The 20,980-nt window shown below is 48.0% G+C and overlaps 1 protein-coding gene across 1 annotated transcript in view; it reads right to left on the bottom strand.

Moving 5' to 3' along the window:
* The window catches only part of LOC134026932 (regulator of G-protein signaling 6-like), a 29,381-nt gene extending 11,055 nt beyond the window's left edge, over positions 1-18,326 (bottom strand). The window contains exons 1-2 of the mRNA XM_062469996.1: positions 18,007-18,326; positions 15,501-15,594 (exon numbers count right to left, since the gene is read on the bottom strand). Coding sequence (XP_062325980.1) covers positions 15,501-15,584 — 84 coding nt within the window. The 5' untranslated portion in view covers positions 15,585-15,594; positions 18,007-18,326. The remainder of the gene's footprint in view (positions 1-15,500; positions 15,595-18,006) is intronic.
* Positions 18,327-20,980: the final 2,654 nt, after the last annotated feature.

The raw sequence follows: 20,980 nt of genomic DNA on the forward strand, positions 1-20,980 counted from the left end.
AGCTTGCTACTAACAATCAAGAGGCAATTATCCCACTGACTAAGTGTTTAATGGATGAGTCACAGACCGCGGTCGTAAATCCGCTGTGGAACACCTGAGCAACCTAGTTTAGACATGTAGGGGTTTGATAACAGCTATTAAGCCTGGAGAATGATGGTGAGTGAAGACAATAACCATTCTCTCACCATCAGAGTGTCTTAGTATGAATTATTGAACATCCACTGAAAAGAATTACAGCTTTGGCACTCAGTCAGGGTTGTTGATAAATCAGTGAGCGTGTGTGTAAAAGATGGGGAGTTTGAACGAGAGAAGAAAGGCCTGTATATGCTCTGTGGAGAAAAAGACAGGATATGACTGGAGTATTTCAGAAATACACAACCTGTCCAAATGGATTTAAAGCTCTTCTTATTTTGAGGACAACCTTCCGAGGAAAAACAAACAGCTCTGAAATCTTCTCCAGTGATCCAACATACCTCCCCTCTACACAGCCCACGAGACCCTGGAGGAAGAAGATTTCATTATTTTGGTTCTTATGTAATCATGGAGCTTGGACAGCATAGAAAATGACTTATTATCTCCCTATGGAATGACAGTGGACCAGAGGTGCTTTGGGCTGGGGTACAGAAAAGCTGTGCGTATCTCTTAGGATGGAAGGCTGCTGGTGTTAGCTGCTTACTGTCCGACATGGTGGGGGCTTCTGGGAGCGAGACAGTCCTGCCAGGCCGTGATAACGGCACTCTGGCTCTCTGTTCTGAGCTGCACTAACAGCATCAGAGGAGAGGAGTGTGTGGTCGGGGGTCCCGATGTTTGCATGTGTGTTCGTCCAAGGCTTTAGGTTTTGAGAAAACACTTCATTTAACAACACAATCTTCATTTTGGGAAGTGAAGTCATTTATCTGATCCATAAATGGTCTCGGACAAGCTAATATGAAAACCTAAAAAGTGCCCAAAATTAGTCCCTCATAAAAAATGGATCAGTCCGTAATAGACCCATCAATGATTCAACAGCCGGCAGACAGACAAACTGAGAAATGTTAAGTCTGTGAAGAACATCGATGGACGAATCTCCAGATGTTTAGGATGGATGCCTGCCCCAGTTTTTATCGAGTGAAGTTCTTCAGAATCAAGTTCCCTCTCTCCAGCAAGTGACAGTGTTGGACACACAGTGTGGAACACAGCTGCATGGTCAGACAGTGTAGAACACAGCTGCATGGTCAGACAGTGTAGAACACAGCTGCATGGTCAGACAGTGTAGAACACAGCTGCATGGTCAGACAGTGTAGAACACAGCTGCATGGTCAGACAGTGTAGAACACAGCTGCATGGTTAACTGTCCAGCATACTAACAGCAATCAATTAAACAGAAACCAGTTTCCATGGCTTCTAACAAACAGAAACAAATATTTCTAACTTTCAGATTTCTAAAGTTCTGAGCGAACTTCTCCCCCTCGCCGGTGTGATACTGGCCCTGCCCCCCTAGGACCTGGCCCTGCCCCCCTAGGACCTGGCCCTGCCCCCCTAGGACCTGGCCCTGCCCCCCTAGGACCTGGCCCTGCCCCCCTAGGACCTGGCCCTGCCCCCCTAGGACCTGGCCCTGCCCCCCACAGCACGGCCGGCCAGCCAGCCCCCAGCTGCAGTAGCAGGCCTGGGGGAGGAGGTGTGAATGAGGCCTGCTGGAGGAGACTCCCCCCGGCCTCCTGGCAGGACGGCTGCATGCCTGGTCTGGGCCACGCGCTAACAGCCCGCCCTCTGGAGGTGTGGCACCAGGGAGAGACACTGTGGCAGGCCCTGGAGGTGTGGCACCAGGGAGAGACACTGTGGCAGGCCCTGGGACACACCAGCCCTGCAAGCAGAGACAGGACAGCCCTGCTGTTCTCCAACGCACATGCAGGAGTCGACGTTGCTAATAATATCTTTATTTTCCAGATGACCCGAATTCACCCTATGTTGTTTACTGTATGCTCACACGAGTTGCCCGTGTACACACAAGCAGCCATGCAAGTTGCCAGGCACACACTTTCATATGCACACACATGTGAACACACACAAACACACACTAGCATCCAGTACAGCTATCATTTCTCATTACTGCATCCAATATTTGTTATTAGAAAGAATACCATTCTTCTCTATAAATGCCAAGACGTGTATTCAGTGGAATGTTCTATTGTGAGCCAGAGGAAAGCTTGAATCCAGCTTGTGTTTTTCAAGAGCGTTTCCCCATCTTCCCCTTGACAGACGTTGTTACACTCACTGAAGCTTTTAACTTTACCAATACAGCTCCTTTAATACCCTTTGATCATTGGAGGGCCTGGATTGCAAATGCACTAAAGTTAATTGTTTACCTTGGAGAAAACAGCATAATCACTCAGATTCTGCTAGGAATTTAAGCTTCAGAAGGTTATAAACAATTTATTAACGCGCCTCTGCAAATGGCTTTGAGGTGCTAGCTTCTGCTGGATGTTGTTGTTGTTCTGGCACAGAGCAGCAACTGAAGCAGTGTGTTTGTAACACGGAGGGGCTTTCCTTTGAGGAAAAGTTGTTTCTGTGAGGTAGAAAAAGGCCCTTTCACTCAAATGTACACATCTAATCTGTGTTTCTCTTATGTCCACAAGCCATTGCTGGATGGAGACGAGACACAAGTGGATTTAGTAACACAGGGCCCTCTGGCCCTCTGCGCTGATTAGGTGTCAGCTTGTCTGCCCAGAGACCAGACCTCAACACTTTCCATCCGCTTGAGTACCTTCCGCGGACGTTGGAAGATACCCAAATGTGTCCCGACAGAAAGGCTCCGAGCCAGAGCATCCGAAAAAAACACCCAATCAGAGCCTGGTGTGACTGGGAGGGTCGACAGGCCAGTGTTCCTGAGATCCAGGGGGAAAGCGTCCCATTGTGATTCAGAACCGAGCCCCACACGGCTGAGCTGTTGATGAAGGGAGCTGGCTTCCTGTCTGGGCCTCCAGCGGGAGACGAGCTTCCCTGACGCTCCAGCTGAACAAAGTGGGACCTGATGGGAGAGGGAGGGTCCACACCGGCTGGAGTTTCCATGGCAACTCGGCGAGAGAGAGGGGGAGTGAGGAACGGAGCAATTAAAAGTTTGTGGAATTCTTCCAGAGCCGGGAAGGAAGCCAGTCGGACTACACTGACAAACACCCATTAGACCAGGAGGCAAAAGATACTGTAGACACGGATGTTTTCCCTGTTTCAAACAAGATGAAATACAAAACACTTCAGAAATACACAAAGAAATCAAAGAAGGTGCTTTGATACTGTGTTTTGCCTCAGGGTTGTCAGCTGAGAAAAGCTGTAAGACTTGAGCCAATAGAACAGAGCTGACCAGAAGAGACACTTGACGAACCCATCGTGACTCATCAGGTTGTCTCTCCGGTAGCGAGAGAAGAGGATGATATAAAAGCCATACCCCCACCTCCAGCTGTCTGAAGTGAGACCCTCCATCGGTTGCTAAGGACAGCAGAGAAAACAGACTAACAATCTAGTGTCCCTCAGAAACCTCAGGCCACTTCAGGGGGTCTTGAGATAGAAACGCACAGCCGTTCGGAAAAAAAGAAGTACATTAGCGGTGTCAAATCTGAGAGAGCGCTTTTAGACGTGACCCTGTAACAGTCCGTCTCTGACAAGGCTGATAGATCTGCCTCAGATATTTCCACCATCCCACACTACTCCCTCTCTGCTGTAGGGCTCTGAGATGAGTCACCCTCGTCTTTATCAACGTGTGTGTGGCAGGAGTGCAGCTTATTCTCGGGAAAAAAACTATCCAACATGTCACACACCCCCAGAAGTTCTTATTCCCCAAAAGCCGTGTTTGGAGCTAACATCACCTGCATTCTGATCAGCTCTGGGTCTGTTTCTGCTCTCTAATCAGGTCCCCAGCCTTCAGGCTCGCTCTGCAACTAAGGAAGAAAAGCCAAAGAAGCCCATTTACATCCGGAGTGAGAAAAACAACAACATTCGATTAGAGGAAGAGAGACAAGGAGAGAAGGATGAGACCTCAAGAAGAGAGATGCACTGTGGAAGGCGGGAGACTTGAGGAGAGATCTGGAGGCTCTTCAGACGCTCTGTCTAGTTTCAACAGGGAGACATTTTCAAAATTACACTTTTAGGAGGGCATTCTGCGTCTATTATATTTATATTTTGTTTTACTGTTTGAGTGTTTGAGTTCAGACGAGTCCTTCAGTCAAGTCTCACTTCGAAGTGTCAGAAGTCTCACTCCTCACTGTGAAGCGAGGCGAGGCAGAGAAGGGGTGAGTAGTATTTGACAGTAGAGAGAAGGGAGGAGGGGTGGGATGAGGGGTGGGAGGAGGAGGATGGTAGATTGTACTGTTCTATTCCAAGACTTAAGTGATTAAACGCGGGCTCCCTATGTGGGCATCTGATGGGACGACCAGACTGCCACAGTTTTAGCTGCTGTGGTTGTTGACACATATCTCACTCATCATTATCACTGTCTTCTGAAAGAGGCGATGGATACTACCCTGCCTGGTGCCTGTGCTGCTGTGCTCTCTCCTAAAATAGCAGCGGTGGTGTTGGTCCCTGCTGGAGAGACTGTCTGGAGAGCTGCTGAAGCTGGTCAGAGTGAAGAGACAGCACTCACACACTCCAGCACTGGAGACTGCACACTTGTAACCGTGATGCCAAAAGTGAGAGTGCATCTCTTTTGTCAGATTTCAGGTTCTCTATGAACGACCCTTCAGCACATTATGAATCCAACAGGAGTCAAGCACAGTATGTCCAGAAGCATTAATCCACCAGTCTACTCCTCTCCACCATATCCATGTTTGATGCTGTCAGTCTGACCAGCAGTGAGTATGGACGCCCCTAGCGGCTCTGGGCAGCTGTGCTAACTGGGTTAGTGGGGGGCAGAGGACCCTGGCTCAGATATAACGGCACGCCTCAGCTTCATCAGCTTTAACAAGTCTTGATTTCAATGAATGTTTGCATTTTAATGCTAATGTTTTTGCAATGTCCGGTTATCTGTTCTACACGTCTGCCACGAGAGGCAACCTCACACACACAGCCTCACACACACAGCCTCACACACACAGCCTCACACACACAGCCTCACACACACAGCCTCACACACACAGCAGCTAGACCAAGTGTTCTCCAAGAAATACATATTTTATAAACTCCACACAGATTGAAATGATTCCTACTCATGAATGCATCCCGGTTGGTGGCAGGCAGCGGTCACACGCGTGATGAAGGAACAGGGAAGGGACATCGCCTTGTAAGTCTTGGATGAGTCTTGGTTGCTAGTCATGTTGTTGTGAAACGTTTCGGATTCCTCAGTGGCATCTCTTTATCTTCTCTCTAGGGCTGACTGTCAAAATACTCTGTACCATCACCTTACTACACCTGTACCATCACCTTACTCCACCTATACCATCACCTTACTACACCTGTACCATGACCTTACTCCACCTGTACCATCACCTTACTACACCTGTACCATCACCTTACTACACCTGTACCATGACCTTACTCCACCTGTACCATCACCTTACTACACCTGTACCATCACCTTACTACACCTGTACCATCACCTTAGTCAACCTGTACCATCACCTTACTCCACCTGTACCATCACCTTACTACACCTGTACCATCACCTTACTACACCTGTACCATCACCTTACTACACCTGTACCATCACCTTAGTCAACCTGTACCATCACCTTACTCCACCTGTACCATCACCTAACTACACCTGTACCATCACCTTACTACACCTGTACCATCACCTTACTCCACCTGTACCATCACCTTACTACACCTGTACCATCACCTTACTCCACCGGTACCATCACCTTACTCCACCTGTACTATCACCTTACTCCACCTGTACTATCACCTTACTCCACCTGTACCATCACCTTACTCCACCGGTACCATCACCTTACTCCACCGGTACCATCACCTTACTCCACCTGTGCAGCAGTAGGGCAAATTGAAAAGGTATGTTGTGAGAGAATGTAGGAAGCTACGGCAGCTGCAGGGGAATGCTTCCTGTCTGAGTCAGACACGCTTCCTGTCTGAGTCAGACACGCTTCCTGTCTGAGCCAGACACGCTTCCTGTCTGAGTCAGACACGCTTCCTGTCTGAGTCAGACACGCTTCCTGTCTGAGCCAGACACGCTTCCTGTCTGAGCCAGACACGCTTCCTGTCTGAGTCAGACACGCTTCCTGTCTGAGTCAGACACGCTTCCTGTCTGAGTCAGACACGCCAGTAGGTAGTCTGTTGGTCAACCTCCAGCATCACAATCACAAACACTGTGTATCGTGCACACAGCTTTCAGAAAGCTCAAATCAACACACACTGGGATCTATGTAAATATAGATATAACAAGTGTATTATACAAATATTTCAAAAGCCTATTACTGCCAGCCAGTGTGACAAATGTAAACCACCTGGTCTAAAAAGTATCGCTCTCTACTATTGCATAGAGAGGAAATTAGATTCAGCAGCCACAACGGCAGCTTAACTGACAAGAGATGGAGATTTCATCTCCATGTGTGCCACAGATCAACTAGCCAGTAGGGATGGGGGGAAAAATCGATTCACATTTGAATCGCAAATCAGTCATCTAGCGATTCACATCAATTCACAAAATCGCAAAAAATCGTTTTTTTAATCGATTCGTGACCCCAAGAATCGATTAGAATCGAATCGTGAGGTACCAAAAGATTCCCACCCCTACTAGCCAGACACTCACAGCTCATGTGATTCTCTGTGTCTCTGTAACTGATAGAAGGCGGCAGGAAGTGTGAGCTCGCTGGCCTTACATTCCGTCATAATCCTATTATTACCTACTAATGGCCTTTTAATAACATTAAATTACAGCAAGGATGTTGGATGGTTGGCCCCCTTGATTGAATCCTTGAGTGAAAACAAGTGTTTTATAATGGGATCTGTTAGGTTCGCCAGACACACCAGCTTTCACGCACTGCCCCGAAGCGTTTTCTGAACACATGGAAGATCTATGATGAAATGAACGAGCGAGTGGATGTTAGCCTATACTGTGGTAGCCTACCGTTGACGCTAAAATGAGCAGATATCGTAGGCGTTAAACACAGTCTCATCACTGATGGATAGCATCAGCCTAGGTTAAGACCAGGATGAACCTCAATCAGACCCCACAATGTATAACTGTTTGTGAATAGTTTATTATCCTGTGGTAAAGTAAATATGTTCTCATTTCAGAGGAAGTGAGATCCGCAATTCAACTCAATTCACCCGCCCTTACTTGAATGGCCTATAGCCTACTTCGACAATATTTTAAGTGAAGTGAAATGTCATTTTCTGTGTTTCTTGTTGGTCGGGTCCTATCTGTGTGTGACAGCTGGTTGTTATTCAGTGAGCGTGAGGGATGGTGCATGGCTCGACCATACCTGCCTCAGGACTTTGAACATCCCAATTATCTTGTAATTCGCCTTACAAAGGCGTTTGCTTGAGGAGCCGTGTCAGGCAAGGAATTTTAATATTTCCCTCCACAATACATGGGTCCAGATTTGAATGCTCCAGGATTTGCAGGCATGAAAGAAGGAAAAGCAAGTATGGACGTTAAACATTTTCAAAGGTCATAGTCTACCCCTAGCTGAACAAAGTTTGGCTGATGCCCCATTCAAACTGCAGGCTACATAAAGGTTCGTATTTCAGAGGCCAATTTTCATGGTAGAAAAAGCCCATAGCGCCGTACTTACAGGACGCCTTTGTAAAAGTCAGTCAGCTTTTGGCAAGAGTGAAGTCTTAATTCTTTCAGAAAATTCAATATTTCCGAATAGGCCTGCTTCTACTTATAATGATTATGTAATGTTGATGCCTGCCAATGTCCTCAAAGTTTTAGGGAGAAAAAGCCCCATATCCAATGTTGTCTAGATTTGATAACCTAATGACTTCTGTTAGATTTTCTTTTTTTTTAAGCTACACGGAAGTAATGGTTTAGCTCAAGATTATGGTTAAGATAGTGGTATTTGGAGAAAGGATTTAGCTTATATTGATATGACCCAGAACAGATTTGGCACTTTACTGCCAAGGAAACAGAACCGTTTGAATCTAAATGTTATCTATGTACAAACATAACTATTTTACAGTCGTTGAATTGGGTGACTTTGATAGAATTCGATGGCCTAGTTTAGGCAGCATTTCTTTGCACACTTTATTTGCAAACACACACACCCACACCCACACCCACACACAAATACATAGAACATTAGTTTGGTTGGGTTGTGCAGCAAGCAACAGCTAAGCTTTCAAGTGCAGCCTGCGAGGTTGTTAGGAGAAAGAGATGGTCTTCTGGAGTCTCCCAGAGTGATCATGCACGTGACAGCCATTCTCACACAGACAATTAGGCCTCTTGGGCATTACAAAGGAACACAATGTCAAACCCAAATAGCTGCACTGGAACAGTTCATTCATTTGGACATGATGCAATACTCACACCAGTACAAATGTAAACAATCCACATTTGCAGTCGATATGATATGAGGTTGCCATTGTTGTTGACAACAGTGGGTTGTATGTAGTCGTTTTTAACGACGAAAGCAATGCTCTTCAATGTGATAGGTATGGTATAATATATTATTGTCAATGTTCATTCTCCCTTTCTTTTGGCAGTCCATCATAGCGTGGGAATAACCCTATTAACGTCCTCTCATGTTACTGCCTGGCACAAGACTCTGCTCCGCTCCGCTATCGATTCAGAGAAATATTGTGTGCTTAAAAGCTTCAGCGCCTTCTTCCGCCATGCCTTCCCCAGTTATGAAGACTAATCTTCACTTTCAGTGAATACCGTTTCAAATTCAAGGCCCTGTGCACTTTAGTCCCATGTTGAGTAGATGTACCGCAAGCCCACTGTAAAACAGCCTTTATTTCACAGTTCATTACACATGTATTCTGCAGGTGTGGGGTCCAGGGATTCTGTCTGTCCTCACAGACGAGGACCTGTATTCGGAGTGCGTTGCTCAAAATGACTTTAGCTTATTGTGTTCCGTGATGGAACATGGAAGCTAATCTGAAATGACTTCCATTTAGTCTTATTCAGAGACATCCAGGTTTGAGTCTCCTTTAGGGAGTGGTGTTGTCATCAGACAAATGAAAGACATCATGTAGCTTGCCTCCTGCTCTTCACATGTCAACTCTGCTCAACTCTGGGGAGCTGCAAGTCTCTGTCTGACAGCCTTAGCACCCTCAGACAGAGCCAGCCCAGAGAACAGTCTGAGCTGTGAGCCCTGGGGTGGGGTAAGCCATGCCCTAGTTCCTCGGAGTGAGAGGGTGAGGCCAGCCCTGGTTCCTGGGAGTGAGAGGGTGAGCGCAGCCCTGGTTCCTGGGGGTGAGAGGGTGAGCGCAGCCATGGTTCCTGGGGGTGAGAGGGTGAGCGCAGCCCTGGTTCCTGGGGGTGAGAGGGTGAGCGCAGCCCTGGTTCCTGGGGGTGAGAGGGTGAGCGCAGCCCTGGTTCCTGGGAGTGAGAGGGTGAGCGCAGCCCTGAGTTCTTTCTTTCTCACGCAGGTTCGTGTGACGAGCATGAGCCGGATCATCTGGGCTCTCTGGGCTTTTCAGCAGGATGAGCTGACCGTGGTGACTCACGTTCGACCTCGTGACTCATCCCTGCTTTGTCGTTGTCCCAGAGACAATCATCAGGCAGGCTATCTGTTGTCACCTGACTGTCGAGCGCTGTGCCGATGACTCGCTCTCCCATGACACGGAGATCATTTTAATCAAGCTCTATATTTTTAGGATAACAAATGTATGCATTTTTCCAACATCAGGAGAAGAAATTAATATGTTGCTTTGGTCGCTGAGGACGTTATGAGATGCTGCCTCTGTACGGTAACACTGTAGGTATGGTAACACTGTAGGTACGGTAACACTGTAGGTATGGTAACACTGCAAGTACCGTAACACTGTAGGTATGGTAACACTGTAGGTACGGTAACACTGTAGGTACGGTAACACTGTAGGTATGGTAACACTGCAGGTACGGTAACACTGTAGGTATGGTAACACTGCATGTATGGTAACACTGCAGGTACCGTAACACTGTAGGTACGGTAACACTGTAGGTATGGTAACACGGTAACACTGTAGGTATGGTAACACTGTAGATACGGTAACACTGCAGGTACGGTAACACTGTAGGTATGGTAACACGGTAACACTGCAGGTACGGTAACACTGTAGGTATGGTAACACGGTAACACTGTAGGTACGGTAACACTGTAGGTATGGTAACACTGCAGGTACGGTAACACTGCAGGTACGGTAACACTGTAGGTATGGTAACACGGTAACACTGTAGGTATGGTAACACTGTAGGTATGGTAACACTGTAGGTATAGTAACACGGTAACACTGTAGGCATGGTAACACTGCAGGTATGGTAACACTGCAGGTACGGTAACACTGCAGGTACGGTAACACTGCAGGTACGGTAACACTGCCTCTGTGCCACGGATGACTCATACATTGTGTCCAGAGGCAGACAGACAGACAGAGAGAAGGACAGAAATATGTTGCAGGCTAGCTATTCAAGCATCACACATCAGTTTCTGGAGGACACAGGGATCATTGCCAGCACGCATTAGCAAAGGTGTAGTTCTATTACATACTCTATCGTCATGATATCAATATCCACAAAACAACAACAAGAGTTATTCTTCTAGAACTTTAAGACAAGCCATGGTAATAAGTGTGAGGAAGGCAAACTTATCTTAAAGAATATCTCTGTCCGCACACAGAGGAGCAGCACAGTGGGTAATTCATGTCGGTTCCATCTATAGTAAGTTGTGATGGTGGGTGGTACAAACACTGCATTATTTAATGTTCTCCTGTGAGGACCCAGTTGACAAGGAAGCATCCAGAGAGAAGACGTCCCTTCTCTGCTGGAGAAAAGCTACATGTATTATAGAGAAAAACCCTTTATTGACCGTCATGGTTCCTCAACATCCACAGATAAATAATCCCTCTGAGAGAGCAGAGACCAGCACACACTGAATCATCCAATTATGTTTTCAGTTTTCAGTGAACTTCGTGGATTTCCACTTGTTTATGCATCAACTGAAAGTAACCCCATTTTAATTCTGGTAAATAACACGTCAAGGACTGTTGGGTAACAGATGGAGCTGTCTACCGAGAATTGCCACCTAACACAGAACTTTTCTGGCTTCCGTACGGTACAACTGAGATAAGTGTCATCTTACGAGCTCAACGGGACGGCCAAGGCTCCAGGAAAAAGAGCGTTATCCCATTAAAACTTGATAAAGGTCTGTGTGTCATCCTCAGCGCGGCGGAGGCGCTGAGCGCGGCGTCCGTGTGCCTCAGCTGCGTTATCTAAAGTGCACACGGGAACAGTGGAGGAGGACCAGCAGACACCTCTGATGGCTCATCCTTTTGGAGGACACAGATATCCTCCTCTGTCCCAGAGGCCCTTGGCGCCGAGTGGGGAGTGAGTCATCCTCGGGGGAGTGTGTGTGTGTGTGGGGGAGTGTGTGTGTTTGTGTGTGTGTGTGTGTGTGTGTGTGTGTGTGTGTGTGTGGGGAGTGTGTGTGTGTGTGTGTGTGTGTGGGGGGGGGGGGGACAGGCGGACGGGTGTCCTCAGCCCTGCTCTGCTGGAGAGCTGTCTCTCAGGCCCGCTGTCTCTCAGGCCCGCTGTCTCTCAGGCCCGCTGTCTCTCAGGCCCGCTGTCTCTCAGGCCCTCTCAGACTCATAGCCAGAGGTGAAAAGAGCTGGTTCCAAACGAAGCGCAGTCCTTCCTGAGGTTAGCTAATGGACGGTGGTGAAGGTTGGGGGGGGGAGGGGGGGGGGGGGCTGGGGGTTACTCTTGCAGCATGGCAGATTCAGAGCAGATCTGCAGAACTCCATGATGCAGTTTCCTGCACGCCACAGCCGCTGTCAGAAGACAGATTTAAGCATTCTGTTCAGCTAGTCGTGATGTATTAGGTTATGTTTAAATTAAAGCTCGGTTCAATCTGACTGGTAATCGTAACTTTCTGGATGGGATTAAGAGCCCACCTATTTTCCCTCCTTCCTCTCATTCCTCTTTCTGCCGTTCCTCAGTTCACATTCATAGCCAAACGAGGAGATAAAAATATCTACTGAGAATAAATGTGCTGGCCATGAATAAAAGAATGCATGGAGGAACGATGTCCCGGTGGACTAGATATTCCTCTAAAGATGGAATGCTCAAAATTAGCTTCAATTATTTATCAGCAATAAGCAGATGGAGACAGTGAGAGATAGATAGAGAGAGAGAGAGAGAGAGATAGAGAGAGAGAGAGAGAGAGAGAGAGAGAGAGAGATTGAGAGAGAGAGAGAGAGAGAGAGAGAGAGAGAGAGAGAGAGAGAGAGAGAGAGAGAGAGAGAGAGAGAGAGAGAGAGAGAGAGAGAGAGAGAGAGAGAGAGAGAGAGAGAGAGAGAGAGAGGGAATGAAAGAAGGTTGAGACTGGAATAGGAATAAGGGTGAGGAAAGAGGAACCTAGTCTGGTTTGTTAACTGTGAGCACAGCAGCCCTCCTGTTGGAGCCTGAAGGGGCTACGAGAGGACGAACACCAGTGACGTTACAACACGTGAAAGGCAGTATTGTGCTGTTCAGCCAGAGAGCTTCTCAGCAATCAGACAGCAGTCTTCACACATCGAGGGCTTTGACCCAGCCAACAGCCCTCATTAGGCTGCTCTCAGGCCTTCTGAGCAGTGTTACTTCCTGATGGATCCTGGTGCTATCTGGACCTGAGTGTTGCCATCGGCCACACTGCAACCCAAGCAGAAAAAGAGTACACTTAAATCTATTTTAAGTGTTTTAAATAAGAGCGTTAATGCATTTTTCTTATACTTTAAGTAGAATATGTTCTGCTTGAGGCAAGAACGGGATGCCAGCCATTATCCAATTAAAATATTGAATGACCTGAATGCAGCGAGAGACACACCAGGGGTCTTGAGAAACAAACCTCCGTCCTTCCAGGGCAGAGACCCAGGGCAGCAATTAGCTGCATGTCCACAGCCATCTCTCCGGCCGGGAGGCCAGGCTGTGAGAGGAGTCACAAGAGACACAGGAGAAGGAGGGGACACCCACATCAGTGGGGAGCAGAGATCAGACCCGTCTATTAATAGTTCCTGAGCTTTCCCCTCTCCCAACCTCGCTGTGGTCCCGGTTCTTGGCCTAATTGCGTTTTCCAGCGCAGCGACGATGGAGTCAAAGGCTGGTTCTCACCCAGCGCCACGCTGTGCCTGCATCTGAACCCCACTCTGTCTTAAACGTGCCAGGAGCAGGTAAAAAAAAAAACTGTGTGTGTGTGACAGTGTGTGTGTCGGTGAGTTAGAGAGAGAGAAAGAGAGAGAGAGAGAGAGAGAGAGAGAGAGAGAGAGAGAGAGAGCGTACACACATGACCTATATCAAACTCTCACATAGAGGTTTTGTGGCGAAAGGTGGTAATTGCACTGTTTGCTTCAATAACTCCATCTGAGGTGAAAAGAAAACAAGATATGAACTCAGCGATGCCTACCTCACACCTTTCACTTCTCTGCTCTCAGCCTGCCTCTAATTGACAAAATTCATCACAGTCTGTTCTGTGGAGCTGCACTTATTACTACAAACACACAGATAAACAGTCTGAGACGAGACACAACTCGGTTCTCCTTCCGCCAGGACACAGCCTGTCGGAGGATTCCCAGTATTGTCCCAGTGCCATCCCAGTTTCTGCCTGCCTGCCTGTCTGAACTCTACAAATGATCCATTCACACTGTCAGTCAGTGTGATATGTCTTCTTCCTGTTCATCCATCCATCTGTCTGTTTGACTGTGTTCATGACTAAAACACGACAACATGAACATCCCTCCAGGCACGATCTTGTCAGGGAATAGCAAAGGAGTCGGACACTGCATACTTTTTAAAAACACGATCCCTCAGGGCAAACACAGAGTGCACAAAGAAACAGACAATATGTCCAGTAGGTACTACACACCATCAGTTCATCCGTCCGACACTAATCTGTAGCTCAAATCACAGCGTACGCAACCGTGGAATAAAACATCAAAACATGTTTTCCATGCGACGCTAACACATCTCTCCAGCCCGCGCGTGGCTCCTGTCGGTTTAGCAGTTAGCACGACGCTACGAGGTGAGACACGCATGCATAGCTGAATGAGGACAGTGGAAAACACATTTCTAATGTGATTGGCGGCCCCCTCGTTGGGAAGCATTGGCAGAGCACCGGCCATTCTGAGATTAGCTGTCAAATCCCTCTCAGTCATGAGAAATAAGAAGAGGGCTTGGCGCTAGGCTAGCTAGGCTAGCTAGCTGAATACTTATGACAGAGGAGGTCACTCACCAGCTTATGGAATGGCAAGCTGCCTGTGAATAACATAATCAGTGTTATTCATGGTTTATGGAGACACACCTCCCTGGATAGCTTGGCTGCTGTATATTCAGGACAGCTAGAAGCTAATGGCCACTGGAAACAATTGTTTGTGAGGGTGTCTTTGAGCTATCAGTCGCATTGGAAACAATTCTATTAGTAAAGGTGGCTCTAAGATATCAGTTGCATTCCGGAAAGACAGAAGGAATCGTGTCATCAGCAACCAAGCCATTTTTTCTTCCCTAAAACTGTCCCATTGATTCCCCAGATGAGTGTTTTATCCTCTCATTAGTAAAGAGGTGAATTGGCAGAAATGAGAATCCACCTGTTTCCATTTGACGACTCACAGCTCTTCTTCCAGTTTCAGCTACACAAGCGTGCTTCGGGGTGTCTTTGTTTTAAGGTTGATCAAAAGCAGGTTTATGAGAGGGCCTGTGTGCAGCCGTCACAAAGCGCTTCATCTCCAGTTCTGGAGAGGGGCTGAGAGGCCCGACCCCAGGAGGAGCCGATACTTCCTGTGAGGCCCCCAACACATAATTACCCACAATGCCGCTCACCCTCTCCAATCAAAGGACAGGCATTGAGACAAGTGCCATAGAGATTTTGTAATTACCCTTGACACGCAAAGGACCTTTCCTCATCCAAACCCACACAAGGATGGAGAGCTTATTAAAACTTCGAAGGCTGAAGAGGAGCAGGCGAGGAGAAGGAGGAGAGGAGGAGGAGAGAGGTGGGGCAGTGCAGTATCAGTCAGGAGACGGACAGAGAGAAACGGGAGGTCTGAACATGTTCCCTCGATCCCCTGCTGAACCCCCACTAAGGCTGTCACACTGCTGCTTCCGACCAGGCACAGCGAGGCACCTCAGGATGCCTGTGAAGCTTTCACAGTTTGGAAGATAATTAAATGTATTTACTTTACTAGATGTGTTTTATGTGTTTGTTTTGGCTGAATGGGATTGATTGCTTTATGGTACATGCAACCAAAATGCCCTCTGGAAATGAATAACGATCTGAACTGGACCCAGTGAGAGATCCATCATCACTAAACCCTTCTTCAAACAGACCCAGACCCTTTTCCTATCTTCCTGCCTGTGTACCTCCCAGGTGTAGGAAGACTACTGGAGACGAGCCTACCTTCCTGTAGACCGTCATGTTGGGGGAGTCCTCTTCTGGATCTGAGTTCCCGATGCTCCCCTGGTCTCTGGTCCCCTCCGCCATGAACGCTGACCTGAGCAGGACACAAACACCACAGAGAAGTTGGAGGAGTCAACATCCAGACCAGGCTACGTTCATCAAACCCTCATTTATCCCGGCAGTTGGAATATTGTCAATATTGGCCCAACAGCATCCCACGCTAACATGTTCGTCTCCCTCAGAGGGAGAGTTCAGCCTTATCGTTCTGACATTCATGGGTATGTTTGCTGCTCTCACAGGTGCAGGCACCTGTCATAGTACAGTGAGATAAGACAGCTTTGGCAGGCTAATGTGCCGACGAGGCGAAGCGAATAACAATGAGCTGAGTGAGGCTGGAGCCGCGTCAGCGCTGGGAGACACAGTGGCAGTGCGCCATGACAACAATTATGTTCTCCTCTCTGGCCTGCTCTGATTGGCCATGGATACCCGGTGGTTTTAGCATTGTACGCGTGATGCAACACAGACGTCACGAGCCGGGCCGGACTGTGTTTGTTTGTATTTGGATGAGTGTTTGTCAGCATAGCGTCAAAGGTGATCTGTGATGTATTCCGGTTGCTATGTTGAGCGGTCTTGACCATGAGGCCCCTGGGAGCCCCACCTCTGTGCTCAGACCGGCTGACAGTAGGGCCCGAAGACAGGGGCGTAGTCAGGACATTATTTCTTTTATTTGGGGTGGCACTTGATTGTCAAAAACTACTATTTTAAAACTCACACACTGCATCACTCAGAACAGCAGTTTTCTAACGGTATCCAGTGGTTAGCTGCTAGTCTCCATTGAAGCGCTGTCAGAATGCAGGTACATTGGTTTGCGCTGTTGATGGGGGCGTGGTCCAACATGTTGCGAATATGGGGCTTGTAGCGTAAGTGACAAATGACAATATAAGACGACTTTATAAAAAAAATACTAATGCATTTTTTCAGCTTTATACCGTTTCTGTTCAGGAGGGTTAAAAAAAAAAAAGGTTGGGGGGGCCGGCAGGGTGGCCGGCAGGGTGGCCATTCTCTGACCAATGGTGGCCGTGGCCCCCCCTGGCCACCACGTGGCTACGCCCTTGCCCGAAGAGCTAAAGAGCTCCTGTTTGGGGATTATTTATAATATCTATCTAATCCCCACAACTGCAAATGCACTCTCTCTCCTCTCTCTCCCTCTCTCAGGGAATTAATCTAGCCCAACTAAGAATAGCCAAATCAGTCCACCGTACAACTATACTACCTTCCTATCCAACTCTAACCCCTCAACCATTGTGTAGTACAAAAGAAAAGTGTCAGTCTTCTAATCGTTTAGAAAGCTGAGCGAGGACTATGCTGTAGGACAGGTTCATCAGGAGTACTTAAACAGGGGAAAGCTGGAGATTCCATGAAGCTTTGTATTAAAAACCTTGTTGTTTTCCTTTTACTAACTACATGTCCACCAGGAAAGTCTCGTCTAGGTTATGAATGTGTCTGTCAGGGGCAGGGCTTTGTAGCAAAACACTAACAAGGCACACAAGCTTGTTAATATGCCAACTGAATCAGAGAAACTACATATTGCCAGAGGGCAGCCTCAGGCAAGGGAATAAAGGTTTAGAGCTCAGTTTCATAACTATGCTTTGAATTGTCCAGTATACCGACTTTCCAAAATATCATAATCCATGCTAAACATTCTCCATTGAGTGGAGGAACTTGACACGGAGGCCTGCTTTACTGTACGAGCACGGCAACAGCTGCAGCAGACCAGCCATGCACAGCGACCACATCATAATTCAGACTGTTGAACACACACACAGAGCTGTTAAGCAGGTAGCAGGGAGTTATGTCAGCATGAGCGAGTGAGTGAGTGATCTTTCTCCGGAGCGTTTGTTTCGCCCTCCCACACGTCTCCTCCCCCATCTCCGGCTCCACGCTGGCACACGCTGGACAGAGGGACCGTCCACAGACAGTTCAGAAACACTCCTCATCCTAGACATGGTCCCCGTGCGTTCAGCAGAGACAGACCAGCAGGCTGGACGAGGACCTGCGCCGGCGACACCAGGACAGCAGAAAGTCAGTAGGGAGCCGGCGTTCAAGAGAACAACTTGGTGCCCACAGAACGGCCCAGGCATGCAAATTTACTCTCCCTAATGACAGCTTTGGATGGCTGATCGTCAAGAGACCGTTTCTAGTTCCAGAGTTGACCCGATGGGGCACAGCCAGGGAGTCAGACACATGGACCAGGCAGATTGGGAAGGTTGATACTCCAGACAGTCTGAATGCAGAACTGTTGCTGGAACATCAACAGGAGACGCAGGTCGGAGAGAGTTGACGTGCAAGAGACAGGAAACAAAACGTGCACGCAAAATCATGCAGAGTCAAACCCCCAAACACTGTCTCTCATGCGCACACACGCACGCACGCACACACACACACACACACAAGGCAGATTAATACAATATCACTGACACCCAGCTGCTAATGAAGCATTCATTACCTTCGCAACAAAACACTGCCTTGTCCACTGCTCCCCTGCACTGTCCTTAGCAACAAGCAGCAATCAGGTTCATGATATAGTTGGCATGGGGTAAACCGAGGGAAGGAGAGAGAGAGACAGAGCAGCTGGATGGTTACTGCAGTATTTCTCTTATTCCTTCTCTTCCTCAGTCCTGGCCAGGGAGAGCCACCTGGAGAGCCACCTGGAGAGAGGGCTGAGAGCGGGCTGGAGAGAGGGCTGGAGAGAGGGCTGGAGAGCGGAGCAGTCAGTCGGAGGGATCCTGCATGTGCGCTCCTCTCTCCTTCTCTGTCTATGCCGAGGGTACGTGTGCCTCTGTGTGTGAGAGAGAGGGAGGGAGGGGAGAGAGAGAGAGACAGGGAGGAGAGGGAGGGTGCCTCTGTGTGTGACAGAGAGGGAGAGAGAGTGAGAGAGAGAGCGCACGAGAGGCAGATCGAGTTGGGAGGGGGAGGGATGAGGGAATTACAGAGAAGATAAAAGAGAGAAACAGAGGGAAGAGTGAGAGACGGAGCGAGAGAGAGAGCGGATGAGTGAGGAGATGACAGAGAGAGAGAGAGAGAGAGAGAGAGAGACAGGGAGAGACAGGGAGAGACAGGGAGAGACAGGGAGAGACAGGGAGAGACAGGGAGAGACAGGGAGAGAGGAAGAGTGAGAGGGGTAGAGAGAGAGAGAGAGAGAGAGAGAGGGAGAGAGAGTGAAGGAGAGAGAGAGAGAGCGAGAGAGAGAGAGAGAGAGAGAGAGAGAGAGAGTGAAGGAGAGAGAGAGACATCTCTGAAGCAGCGCCCACTGATGCTGAAAACAAGAATTATTTCAAGAGGACATTGTGATGCTAATAAAAACACAAGTTTCTCAATCTGAAAGGAGGGAAGCAAAGGCCATGTAAAGCCCTGAGAGCAGAAGGATGGGAGAATAGAAATGCAGATAATGAAAGAATTAATTAAATTAAATGTCATTTTAATTCTGAGACAATGCTCTCTTTGCTTCCTATTCCCCTGTCACTGTGGAGGTTGTGTTACATTGTTATTGAAAGCCAATGTATGAAACTGATATGCTCATTGTATGATTTTATATTCTGCATGTTTCAAGGCATTCACACATTCAAGGAGAGAGAAACATTAGTCTTTTTTATCATGTCATCCTTTTCATTTCATTCTTCCGTTCTTTCTCTCTTTCTGAATAGTACAGGACCATTCAAGCATAAATGACAAACCAGAATGAATGAATTGTGTTGCTTCAATAAATTAGATTCAAAACTCCCTGAAGGAATCTTCTCCTAGAAATACATTGCATGGCCAATCTGTGAATGCATGCGTGCAAAACACACAGAGTTATTTTCTCACTCACTCACACACACACAGTTTCTCTTTCTCACACACACACACATATTCAGTTAGACTCTTACTTTCTCTCTGTCTCATCTTGGTCTCCCTGACACAAAGTCTCTCTGACTTTCTTACCATACAGCACATCTTGACCCAACATCATTCATGAACCAGCTTGCTTGTGTTGCTGCTTCCACTTGTCTGTGTGTGTGTGTGTGTGTGTGTGTGTGTGTGTGTGGCACCCTGGACAGTGTGTCTGGCTGTGTGTTTATTTCCTGTCCCCTCCCCTCCACAGTGTTTCCTCTGAACTCGGCTCATTTACGATACGCCACAACAGAACTCACAAAGAAGTCAAGGCTCTCAGACTGAGGATAAATACAGAATACAGCTGTAATTTCATTTGCTCAGTGTGGAAAGACATTTCCAGAATCCTCCCAAAGATGTGATCCAACAGCCCAGGATGTAGCTCAGAGAGCCAATCCCAGCTGCTGCTTAGTGCTCTGGGGGACCAAGACGGAGTGATATGCCTATGCTCACAGTGCTTACACAGCACGTTCCCCCACACAGACGAGGAGCGAAACATAACCAGTCCCCTGGTACCCTCACCCGCCCTCTCACCTCAGGCTCAGACCAACACAGGCTCAGACCAACACAGGCTCAGACCAACACAGGCTGAGACTAACACAGGCTCAGACCAACACAGGCTCAGACCAACACAGGCTCAGATCAACACAGGCTCAGATCAACACAGGCTCAGATCAACACAGGCTCAGATCAACACAGGCTCAGATCACAGGCTCAGACCAACACAGGCTCAGACCAACACAGGCTCAGATCAACACAGTGAGGCTGTGACACTGTTTCTTCCCAACCCCCACACCACATCTAGTTGAGCGGCAGTGACTTGCAGAATCCCTGTAACATCTCCGGGTCCCATCAGACAGCCCTGCCATTAAGGAGGCCCACCCATCATTAACAAGCTGGGAGGATAGACGTATCTGCATTAAGGGAGTCGTCTCGCAATCTGCATTAGCGCTGATTTGTTGGAAAGCCATTCGAGTCACTCCTACTCAGATTAAACACCAGCTAGAACACATTAAAGCCACACGAGCACTGAAGGCTGACCTTCAACCACAGACTGGTTCTTACTACCTTCATTTATGTGTAAGTAGGCTGGAAACTGTGCAGTCAATGTGGCGTGTGTGATTTAGAATCACAGCATGGCCTGCTGTTGGTTTTGGAAGGCTGAGCTCATACCTCTGGGCTGTTGGGGACGTGACCAATCAGCTCCACACCTCCCTCCCCAGTGAGGATAGCTGTGGTCTGGGTTCAGACGGATGTTGCGTAATCTCTCCACTGAACAACTGCTGCTCACTTATGACAGCTCACATCCCTCCCCTCTGAAGTGTTCTGCCAGCAGGTATCTCTTCGCGTACAGGGGGAGGAGAGGAAGGAGAGGGGAGTAGAGAGGGCAGGAGGGAAAGAGGGAGAGGAGAGAAAGTGAAAGAGGGGAGAGTGGAGGGAGAGAAGGAAGAGAGTGAAAGAGAGAGAGGAAAGTGAAGGGTTTCTCTACTTACCTATGGAATACTCACATGGGGAATATCGCATACATCAAATATGTGTTTGTGTTGTTT

The sequence above is a fragment of the Osmerus eperlanus genome, chromosome 9, assembly GCF_963692335.1.
Source record: "Osmerus eperlanus chromosome 9, fOsmEpe2.1, whole genome shotgun sequence".
Taxonomy (NCBI): domain Eukaryota; kingdom Metazoa; phylum Chordata; class Actinopteri; order Osmeriformes; family Osmeridae; genus Osmerus; species Osmerus eperlanus.